General features: G+C 35.3%; 1 protein-coding gene across 8 annotated transcripts in view; it reads right to left on the bottom strand.

Moving 5' to 3' along the window:
- l(2)k05819 (transmembrane protein 94-like protein l(2)k05819) overlaps positions 1-12,462 on the bottom strand; it is a gene marked incomplete in the record, with an annotated part of 143,479 nt that overhangs the window by 86,457 nt on the left and 44,560 nt on the right. For 7 of the 8 annotated variants that reach the window (XM_081731632.1, XM_081731629.1, XM_081731630.1 and 4 more), the window contains 2 exon segments: positions 5,888-5,935; positions 11,523-11,763. In XM_081731632.1, coding sequence (XP_081587758.1) covers positions 5,888-5,935; positions 11,523-11,763 — 289 coding nt within the window. 8 annotated transcript variants of the gene reach the window in all.

Here is a 12,462-nt window from a genome sequence, read left to right as displayed (position 1 = left end):
AATGTCAAATTTGTGTTTTTTTAGTACTCATGAACCTAGGAACTTAAACACAATCGAACAATGTGGTAAATGCTGTATGCCACTTGATATATAAATTGCTGTGTCCTTATTTTGAATGTTTTAATAATACATGCTCAAAAATCGACCCATTTATGTAGCATATTGACCAGTTTAGCATTTTAACATCATTAATTATGGTAAATATTTTTTAAACGACTCGCAAGACTTGAGAGAGAAGATTTCTTGGAACTACACTAGTGCACATGTTACGTTTTGTCCTTCTAAAATTATTTTATCACATTCACACGTCACCTTAAACAATCCTAATCTAGTGAATATCTTAATAAGTCAACTAATGCTTTCTCATGTTCCTATGAGAACAGCTTTTCTGTTTTTGTATAATTTTCTGAAGCTGATTTTTTCCTTCAGAATATTTATTAAAACATGAAGAAAAAGAAGCATAGTAGATCACTTTGTGTTGATTCTGAAGCCATCACCACCATCTGACATCAAACAAATTTTCACTTGTTTAAAATTTTACATATTACACCAATTATTGGTGGCCACTTTAAACAAATATTACAAATCACCTCTTAAACCAATCAACCTCTTTACAACCAAGCTTTATACCTCTTAAAAAGAAAATCTACCAAATATTAGATTTTGTGATATGTGAATGTGATGAAGACCTTTCGATGTACTTCGTGCCTGAAATGAAGTAACGATATGCTTTGATGTGAAATTTATTATCCTACCAGTAAGTAGTAAAATCTGATAAATTAGGACAGTTATTTTGTTTATTTATTTAAGTTAAAAAAAAAAAAAAAAAACATATACAGTCTGCAAGGTGAATTTTCACTAGAATGAGCAACAATAATGGAAAATGAAGTCGAGCAGGCCCTATTTTAAGGCACTATCTCGGCATTTTCCTATTGGAATTGAGCATGATTCCTTGAAAAACGTGTCAAGATGTTTGCCACTGGATTGGAATCCGGGATCCCTTGATTGCAAAGCAAAATGATAACTATTAGCCTACGTCTGCTTGGTCATGGTATATTATTTAGAATGAATGGAATTTAATAATACAGTGTGATTTTTTAAAACTCATGGATTTCATTTGAGTCTAGAATTTCTAACTGAAGTCAGATTTTCATACGGTTTGTGACAAATGATCAAGGAAGGATGGGAGATTTATAGTACTATGTTTACTGGTTTAAATTCATCCCGGGTAATATTGACCACGCCTCAAGAAAAACAGCATATTCGCCAGTATACCTTAGAATTCGAATGAGGTGCGGTGCAGTGAGCAGGTTTGAGTTTTCTCCGTTAGATGGCAACCTCGCCACGGTCAACAAGAAACAGGAAACTGGGTCGTTGTACTGGGAACTGTTGTGCTGTATAGTTGTGTGCTATTGTGTGAATGTGATCATGACACAGTAAGAATGGTGTACTCTTTGGAGCAACATGTGTTTATCACAATTTTTTGCAGAACGAAATCTGCAAAACGTTGATAGGCAAAGATAATTTAAAAACAAATTTGCCTCATGTTCTACCCCCGACAGGAACACAATATTGTCGCTAATGAATAAGTTGGAAGAAACAGGATCGCTTCTGAATGAGACAGGGAAGTATCGGACCCCGTAGACGGGTATTGTAGTCAGTTATCAATTCCTTAGTTCGCCCAAGAAATTTCTCAGTCGCTTGTTGCAAGAAACCGACTATAGGTATTCAATATGTGATTTATGAGTGTCACCACTAACACTTAATTTGTATTCTGCAATTCTGCTTCAAAAATCCAAAACTTCAGTAAAATTGTGAGGTCCACTGGCGAATATTTGCTGTTTCTCTTGAGGCATGACCGACATTATCCGGCATCAATTTAAACCAGAAGCATAGTCCCATAAATCTCCCATTCTTCCTTTGTCATTTTTCACAAACCGTATGAAAATCAGACTTCAGTTAGGAATTCTAGACCCAAATGAAATCCATGTTTTTTCTTTTTATTTTTTAAGTCACTTTGTATAATGTATTAAATTTATTATCATATCTAAACAGAAATATAGCAACATCCGTGCACCTTTAATAACGGTTAATTGTTTTGGAGAGTTTATATATCTGAGATTATATTGAACAGTATTGGTTGAAAATGGAGATAATCGATCAATGCTCACTGACTGATTGGAGTTTAGCTTAGCCTCCTTTTTAGCACCAAACTAGGACTTATACATAAAAATGTGATCCGAAACTCTATTCAGGTTTGTATTCGAGGCTAGTACTTCCCAGAGGTCGAAACCTGAGCTTCGCACACAAGAAACCCTACGTTAGCACTTGACCACGAAGGGGTACTACACATTGCTAATTCTTACATTTATTTATAGCATCCGTCTTCAAACTGGAATACATTATGCATTAATCAAGAATGCATAATTATTTAATATACTGAAAACAGATGTAACATAAACATTCCAGGAAGATCTTTCTTCCAGAATTTCTTTGCCTTCAACATGTGAAAGTTTCCTTGATGTCATATACAATAATAACTTCAGAACCTACACAAAATAGATAACTGTACCCTTTTTCCCCCCATAAACAAACTAAAAAAGAAAAATCTTAGAAGATTATAAACAAAATGAATATGAAGTCTACTCAGGAATGAGGAAAAGTATTTGTCAACCTATACGAGCTTTCTTATTGGTCCACTTTCCAGCTCTTGGTGGAATAAGGTGTTGACTAAACGAGTAGAATTAACCTGAAAAGGCGAAATCTAACGTCCATATTAGTACAGATGAACACGTAGGTAATACTGAGGGATCTTAACCTATCAGGATTTATTCTTTTGGAATGAAAATGAAATGAAATATTTAAGTTTTAGTCCCATACCGGTTAGGTTAAAAGAGACGACGACGATGAGAAACGAATGAAATGGTGGAATTAATAAAGTGGGAGGAAACGGGAGAACCCCGAGAAAACCCATGCTCACTGTGTTTGTCCACCACAAAGTTCACTTGGCGTGAGCTGGGATCGAACCAAAGACCCTATTTTACCACTGAACCACCGCGGCTCCATTTATTCTTTTGAATCACTTGAAAACCACTTATCATGAACTCACGGTGTTAAAACAATAAACCGTTCAAGGTGTCACATTGTCACATAAAGTACATCAGTTTTTTAAAGTTTTTCTTTTAAATTTACTGAGAGATTAATGATATAAGCAATTTACATATCGGATGTAATACAGCAATTAATAAATTAGGACGATGGTCATCAGTTTCACGTGGCCAGCGCAAGTACTGAAAAACGCAATTTTGCCTTTTTATTTAGGAAATAAATAAATGAAACCAATGTTTTTACAGTAAACATTTTAGTCATAAAAATTAACAAGCATTACATCGTAGCTCTGCCTTTCTCTAATGCAATATTTTAGCTACTCTCATGTGTTACTATTTTATATAGCTCTATGTAATTCAGAATATGTTCTTAACTTTTTGATCTTGTGCTGATGATGGCCATTAACTAATGTCCGAAATCTTATAGATTTATATATTGCTCATTAGAAAACAGTGAAGAAAATTTGTTGTCTTATTAATAAACTATTGTATATAACACATTTGACGTCCCTTACACTCCGACAGGAATTTTGCTAAAAGGTGTGATTTCATTTACTGTATGTATTATGCAAGAACAGTGAACTGTTCAGTTTGCACTGTTTAACTGGAATGAACTTGAGTTCTCAACCAAACAAATATCAGTAACTGGAACATAAATTGAGTTGACTAATTCAACAACTCACGTCAAGTCATTTAAAAATTTCTGCAATTTTCTTTTAAGAATACGCAGATTTATTGTACAATTATTAAGCAAAAAGCTCTTCCATCCAATCCATTAAATGTCTTGACTTTCTGTATTTGATATCGATGTGAAATTTTGGGATGAAGTTGAATGAAATAGCAAAACAGCTACAAGCTAAACTTCATCAATTGAAATCCATTATTAGAATTATGAGAGAAAAAGATGTTCCCTGAAGTATCTGTTGAGTTATTATGAAGATTTCCGATAAATCCTTTTGTATTTCCTTGCGCTTATACCATATGGCATTTTATATAGTGACAATCTTTTCTTCCACATTATAATTGCTAGCAACAAAAGGCTCTAGAAATTTTTCAAAAACATTATTCCCATCTTCAGCACTGATTTAAGAAAACCAACAGTGCTACCTTAAAGAAACAGTAGTCGCTTCTAGAAGTATTTACAAAAAGAGAAATATTGAAATATACAGAAAGATCTATCAACATAAAGGAACTACACGATTACGAAACTGTTTTCATACACAGTTATAAATATAGAAAAAGAAAGATCTGTTTTTATTTGTCGTAAATGCAGCTAAAAATAGCGTACTGGTTCTTCAAATTAAACACCATCAAAGAATATATAGAAATAATAATGATCATCTCCTGCAACTATCTTCAACTTACACAGAAATAACACACCAATTCAAAGCTTAAATTGGAAAAAATATATAATAGGTTCACACTGCACGAAAACGAAGTGAAATGAGTACAACACTTTAATAGCAAAGAAACGTCTATTTTGCATTTCACTCTGAATGGATAAAATAAGGCCTTCCGTAATTTATAGGCAAATATTCGAACATCTAGAATGGAGTATATGTGGCCCATAAACAGTGACAATGTGGTTAGCACCTAACATGTTGATTGCATCATACTAATATGACAAATAAAAAATCTCTCTCTCAAAAAACGTTGTGAAATGTAAAGAATTACTATTTACTTGACTAAGAATTTCTATCTTATTTGTTTCAGTTTGCAGAGACATTACAAAAATCTTCCTTCTGATCTGTTTATACTCAGTTTATAGCTGTAGCTTGTTTCTCACTGAAATTTTTACCCGGAAGAAACAATGATTAGTTTTCCTGCTTTCCTAAACAATAAAGAATAACGTCTAAAATACAGAGGGTTTCAAAACCACACCGACAACGTTTGGGAGATGATTCCTGAAACCAAGATAAGACGAAAAGTATAGACCAACCTGAGTGTACAAATGCTTCCTTTCGGAGTTATTGGCTGACGAAAACATGAAAATATAAACTTTAAAGGTCCATAGCTCCAAAATGATGGGACCTACCGTAGTCGGGTCAAGACTTCACTTAGGAACTAATATATGCGCTCTCCAAAAATATGTTTCTGAATCCTAAGGTACTCATACAACAATTTTTTATAGAAGGAGTTTGGCTACGGGCATATAATTTGAAGTACTCACCAACCACCTCTATAAAAGCTGTTGCGGAAGTACCTTAGGATTCTGAAACATGGATTTTTGGATAGCGTACATATTAGTTCATGAACGCTGAACATATTAGTGAAGTCTTGACTCAACTACTGTAGATCCCATGGTTTTGAAGCTATGTACCTTTAAAGTTCATAACTTCGAAAGGAAGCATTTATGCACCCAGATTCGTCATATACTTTTCGTCTATACTTTTTGTCTTATCTTGGTGTCAGAAATCATTTAACAAATGTTATCGGTGTTGTTTTGAAACACCCTGTACAAAGAATACTCCCCGTTTCTAATTTTAGTAAGTTCATTTCGTCAATTAGTTCAAATTAAAGACAACTCAATTATCATTATTTTATCTTAAATGATTAATGTATGGAATTAATTAAAAATTTTTGATGAAAAGTATACCTTCGTACATCTTGTTTTCTGACAATACACAAAAACAGAAATAAACACATTGCCAGTATAGCACAAAAACTAAACTAAACTGAGGATAGACATAGCAATAAGAAAGAACATAAAAAAAACATCTAACTTTAAGAAAGAAAGGATCCCATCAATGAAAGAGAAAACAAGGAATTAAAATATTTACTTATTTGTTCCTAAAAGGGCAGCCATCTCTGCAGCTATATCCGGTCTCCTACAGCAACAAAAATACCAAAAATTTGGAATATAATTCTTAAAAATTAAGTGCTTTCATGCTATTGTATAATAAAGAAAAAGCCATATGTTAATATTAAATAACAAACAAACAAACAGATAGTTAAAAAACAAATGTAACAGTGCAATATGACGAGCACAATAAATCAACAGAATTAAAACAACGCAAAAAAATACACTGCAAGTACTCTACTCTATTTAAGTCTTAATAGTCAAACTATGCAAGGACAGCGTTAAGTTGTAAATACATTCTGCACATACAAACACATACTGATGATTTATTGGTTTGAAGGTCTTCTAGTAACTACTATATATTTAACGTCCACATAAAGTTGTTTACAAGGCCTTTCAGCTGCGAACATTAACATGAAATAAAGGGATAAATGTCGAAATGATACACTCTTAGGACGTTGAATCTATATCAAAAAAGCCATTTCTCGCTATCTCTTATCGTGCTTTCACTACGAAGACCGATATTAAAACCGGAAACTGTAGCAGAGAGAGATAATACAAGGTTCTGTCATAAATCTTGCAACATACTGGCACACAATATTCCCGCATTTCTTACAGTACAATAAAAACAGGGTAACATTCAAAGTACAGCCTCGGGTGTTGAACTGTCTGCAGTCACCTTCCTGCTAGTTCCTCGATTTCACGTCGATATCACGTTCTGTCCTTGGAGGCAAAGAAGTCAGTCACTTCCGTTTCCACTTTCTGCTGGTTGCTAAAGGATCGTGATTTCAGGAAGTATGTCATGGATCGAAACAAGTAGTAATCTAAAGGGACACGGGCAAGACTATATGCTGAGTGTAGCATCAATTTAATGCCATTAAGTTTCTGCATTTTTGTTGCGTTTTGTGAGCCGAGCGTGCTTTCAAGTTATCACGCTGCAGCAGGGAGCACTTTCGGTTCACCAATGTAGGATATTTTTCGTGTATTGTAGCATACATTCACTTCAACTGTTCGCAATAAAAGTGAGCATTAATGGTACGACCATTAGGAACAAACTCTAAGTGAATTACCCTTTCGTAGTTCCATCACGCACACAGAGGAGGACTTCATGCTTGAAACGCCCCTGGTTTGACGACCGGTTCTGGAAGTTGGCTTGGCTCAACCACTGCTTTCACACATTCGGATTTCTGGGGGAAAAAATCCACCTTTCGTCCCATGCGACAAATTATTTCACGAAATGCACATCACGTGGGTTTTGGAGCAGTTCTCGGAGCACATTCACTCTCCTCAAGCCTAAGCAAGGGTCAATTAATGGAGCACAATGTAGCAGTTCCGGTTTCCTCTAATTCGTGAAGGTGATGCACTACAGTAGACAGTGACACGTTGAGTTGGTTTGTCAATCATGATGTGCTGATGGATGTAATTTCCTCAACAGCCTGTCCTATGACTCTAAAATCTGTTACTATCGGGTGGCCGGACTTTGGCTGCTGTTCGACATTTTTACACCCTGCACGAAATTTCTGAAACCAACCAGTTGTTGTTGTGGTTCATTGCACATTCCACTTCTGTATGACAAATGTTTTGGGTTGCTGCCGCAGCGTTATGCCCGAGTTCGAACTCTCACAGTAACAATTAACGTATCAGATGTTCTAGAGCACTCATCGTTACTGTCACTAAAAACTGACTGAAAATATTAACGGGAGTGGCAGTATCCGTGTTAAATAGTCCGCTTGCCATACTACATCTTAGGCCAGTTTGACTTCGTACGGCCGATAACATACTATTTGTGTTGTGGAAACCTTGCAAGACTTATGACTTACCCTTGTAGTAGAGATGGAATCTACTCATTGGACGCTATCTATTACTGTTTTTGCTTTATGGAACCAGTCTTGAAACCGGAGTTGGCTGATTTCTACCACTTCCGCCTTGAATTCATAGACAAGGCACGAGATAAAACTTATTCCTAGCACATTGAATCGATTCCAAAGATCGTTTCTAGCAATTTCTTACCGATTTTGCTCTAATATCTGTCGACAGATGGATGCAAACCCTCCAAAAGATCAAATTAGAATTGATCACCATAATTCGAAACTGGAGTTGCCCCATTGAAAAGTTAGAACATTACATGATCAACATGTAAACAGTACCAATATGATATGTATACTACGCCAATAAACAATTACTGCAACATTCAGAGTTCTACCAATCAGATAAATCTTTAGTTGTTAAGCTAAATATGAGTTTGACGATAATTTGAAGATGCAGTTATATATTAATAACTAATGCGGTGCTGTGAGGGAAAATCGCTACCTAAATTTGAAATTCTTAAATTTTATTTGATATTTTCTAAAGATCTACTACACGAAAACAGAAACAACTATATACTTACTGTTATAGTGTATAGTTTAACAATTAAAATGTATTCTATCTGAGAATGAATCAAAAGTTAACGACTATTTATTAATATTTTGTACTCGTGATACCTTATAGTGTTTCAATATTTATTGTTCAATCGGCCGACAAACAGGATGTTTGGCTCATGATGCAATGAAAAAAAAAATATTGAATATTGGATGATTCAACTACCTTCTCTAATAAAATATATCAGTAACAACTGAGTTTAACTTAATTTAAAATGATAATCAACGCCTGAGATAAACCTGGCACTAACGAAACACACAGGGTGTGTCTTCCATTTGCACTTTCTCGCTCGGTATTTAGACTTTTTTCTGAAACAGACTTATTTTTATGCACTGAATACAGCTATAACGGTAAAATCCTTCTATTTCTGTAACATTTGCTGATAATGCTATTAACAATGTAAAACTCAACCAGCGTAATGTAGCAACAAGCATAATGTGTCAACAAGACAGATTTGCAGCTATTTGTAACATATAGGTTAGGATTTAGATTCATGGGCTTTCAGCATCTATGGCTATTTAGCTCGTCACGTTTGAGGGATGACGTCCCTCGGCGAGCACACTATCCGGGGAAAGGGAAGGAAGAAAGGATTGGGGTAGGAAGGAAATGGCCTGGGACCTATAAGTTAGGTACCACCCCGGCATTTGCCTGGTGTGAATGAGGAAAACCCAGGAAAACCTCATTCAGGGTGGCTGGCCTGATAAAGCGTTTCAACTTTTTCGACTGAGTGTTGTAACATATAGATTTACATATATAACATCTGATTATGTGCAGCCACATAAATACAAATATCTTCACCGTAAATAATTCTTCTATATTTATTAATTTCTAATTGCAGTTTTATTTCCTCATAATCTGTTTCTTGTGTACGACTAAAAAATAAAGCTCCTTTCTTCTGACGCCGGATAATACAGCCAACATCCGTAACATGTACTGTTTTCCAATATATTATAAATTAATTTCAAGGAAATTATATACTGTGGTTAACACTCTTTAACGGAAGTAACAAATTTGAAGTGGAGCTTTCTTGAAATTTACTAGTGATGGAATGGTATTCGCTATAGACGGGGCAAAGTGTTTCAACGTGCCGAAAAGGTAGATGTTGTACGAGCCTGTTTTCATTTTTGCATATTTATTTGAAATGACTAAAATGTATTTCTCAATTTCTAAGGCACGGAAAGAACTATTAGTTGCTTAATCATTTCAGAAAAGAAAACAATAGCTTTTGACAACATTTTGAAATGAAGATATGTTTGAAACACAAAATTCTTAGTATTTGAAACACATCATTCTTACAACACTTACGAGGGCTGTTGGAAAAGTTTCTGCAAACTACTACTAATACTGGCGCTAATGTTCTACTATTAATACAGAAGAATAGATCTGTCTGTGTTTAAATTATCTTTGTTAAAGTGTATTTTTCACAGCAATTAGACGTAGCAGTTTTGTATGAGAAATGGAAATTTCTCGTGAACACTTTCAGATAATGATTTTTTTATTATTTCAAATGTAGTTTAACACCGAAAAAAAAAAAAAATGCATCAAGCGATTTCATTTGGCTTTTGGAGTTGAAGCACCATCTAATAGGACTGTGTACAATTGTTTTTCCTAATTCCAGCCTGGTCGCACATTTCTCAGTGATGCATTTCACAAAGCTCGTTCACCCACGTCTGTTCTTACCAGTAATATTGATGCTGAGCGTGAAATGACTGAGACAAACCGGTATGTGACATACCGTGAGAGTCAGGCATTCTGGAACACTGACATGAAAGCAAAACATAGGGTTTTGCATGGTCACCTGAATGTATGGGAGTCACGATTGCCACTGACAGAGCGCTTATATTTGGGTCGCGGGGTCTCTGGCTCTCGGTCTCCGGCCAAGTAAGTTTGGAGTGGACAACATCGTGTCCGAGGGTACTCCCGTTCCCTCCCACATTCTCATTCCACTAATTCTTCCATCACTCACTTGCCTTAATCACTAATCTTCCTTGGCATGCAGGGGATGATTGTGGAACGTTAAGCTGGAAGATTTCATTTCATTTCTTCTAAATATACGGTAACTTTCAAGCCGGTGTATTCCACACACTTTGACCGAAGTTGGAAAATAGACTCGTGTCAATTGGTGTAAAGAAATACTCGAGAAATTCAAATTTGATGTACTACCTCGTTACAGGGGACGAAACTCGGGCCAATTCATACAAACCCGAAACTAAACAGCAATCCACTGTTTGGGTGTTTCAAAGTGAGCCGAAATCAACAAAGATTACTCGTTCCAGGAGTGCTGCCAAGCAAATGATTATTGTTCCTTCGGTTATATACTCATAGCTTAAGAAAATCGAAGGACTAAAAATGGTGAGTGGTATTCAACAATTTTTATTGTGTATAAAAAAAAGTCGTCGCATAATTTTTCTCCACAGCGCCAGTTCCCACTCTGTAAAAAAATAAAATAATAAAAAAATAAATAAAAAGTTTATTTTTTGTTCAGTAAATGTCGAATTAATGACTCATTGGGTGTAATCACCTGATTTATCATCTAACGACTTTTTTGTTTCGATACATGAAAAATAAGATTCGTCGTGAGTGATTTGTGTCGCCTGAAGCATCTACTGGCGTATTCCGAACGGCCGTTTCAGAGGTAGCAGCCTCAGAATAGAAAATAATGCTTTCAAAATTGGTTTGAGCGTATGAGAAAGTGTATCGATCTTGAGTACCCTGAGAAACAATAGTCATTTTCAGAATTTCACATGTCTCTTTTTATACTGATAGCAGAAACTTTTCCAGCAGTCCTCGTAAGACTGCTATTAAACATTTCTATGTCTGTTTTACTTGCTATTTTTCCCTAATTCATTTTATACAGAAAAAGTAACACAAGTTAATATTTGTGCACAAAAACAGTAATTTTTCATTTTTTTTTTCGCGAATTAAATAATACCCGAAAAAAAAAGAAATGAACATTAGAAAGTCTTTGTCGTGCAAAAGAAAAACTTCTCATTACAAAATAGTTCTGTGCTTTATTTTCAAATACATGTCTCAAAAAATGTATATTACCTGCAATAATAATGAATGTTAATAGAAAAAACTTAACTCTCACACAAAGGCAAACAAATGTTAAAAAAAGGAAGAAAAAATGAAGCTAAGTAAAAAGAAAAAAAAAGCATTCACTAATTATGGTAATGAATCAAGAATTCACTTACCTGCGGTTGGTAACTGGAACGAGATTTTCGTTGTACATGGCTTCACAACTGACATGAGAACAAAACTGCGTATACCGTTCCTGTGTTGCCATGTTACATGTATTTAAAAGAATCGCTAAACCTAATGGTTTTAATGAATTTAAGTGCTGTTTCCACGTATGGTCATCGAACTGTAGTCTGAAAGGCCCACTCCGATCGTGAGTTAGATCTAAAACTTCGGCTACAGTTTGTGTGGTGAAATCTGGAAAAAGCAGCAGACGCACAGAATTAAACGTATATAACGCGCGAAAAATATTTACAAGATACGTTGTGTATTGTCCGATAAACTTATTTTAGATAAATATAATCAGTGGCGCATTTTGTGAGCTACCAGGTCTACCGGCGATAACCCTTGAATATTACATAATAAAGTTATTATAATATGAACTAAATTATATTGGTAATTTTATACTTTAGTATCTTTTTTCAATGATACAAGTTTCTGAGAAATGTATGCATTGAGAAACATCCACTAACTTCTTTGCACGCAGTCTGCCTCGCTTCCTTAAGAGGTCTTCGATGACAACGCAGCAGAAACCACTTCTCTATAGTTACTCTACTGCAGCAAGAATCGTGTACTTGACAGCGCATTACCCTTCGCTCCACCTCCACCCACAGCGTACGAACGGCTGCTAGGAAACACCAGTTGCCTCTAGAGAAATCAGTTTCTTGAGCGTCAGCGAAAAGTAAAGGGAAATTATACGAGTAATGATACTGCATTTTGGGGGTCTCTGGGAATTGTCTCGGACATCTTTAGCCTCCGTCCCGTAGCGGTTTGCGTCAACGCAACGAAAATTTTGTTTTACAGTATCTTGCGATAGTTGGTATAGCTAATAAATACTTGTTTCACTATTGGCCTTTCGTTGCGAAGGTTCTTACAGATTGATGCTCCTTCGTTGGC

The sequence above is a fragment of the Thermobia domestica genome, chromosome 11 (assembly GCF_964235325.1).
Source record: "Thermobia domestica chromosome 11, izTheDome1.hap1.1, whole genome shotgun sequence".
NCBI lineage: Eukaryota > Metazoa > Arthropoda > Insecta > Zygentoma > Lepismatidae > Thermobia > Thermobia domestica.
This window is presented reverse-complemented; position numbering and strand designations above follow the sequence as displayed.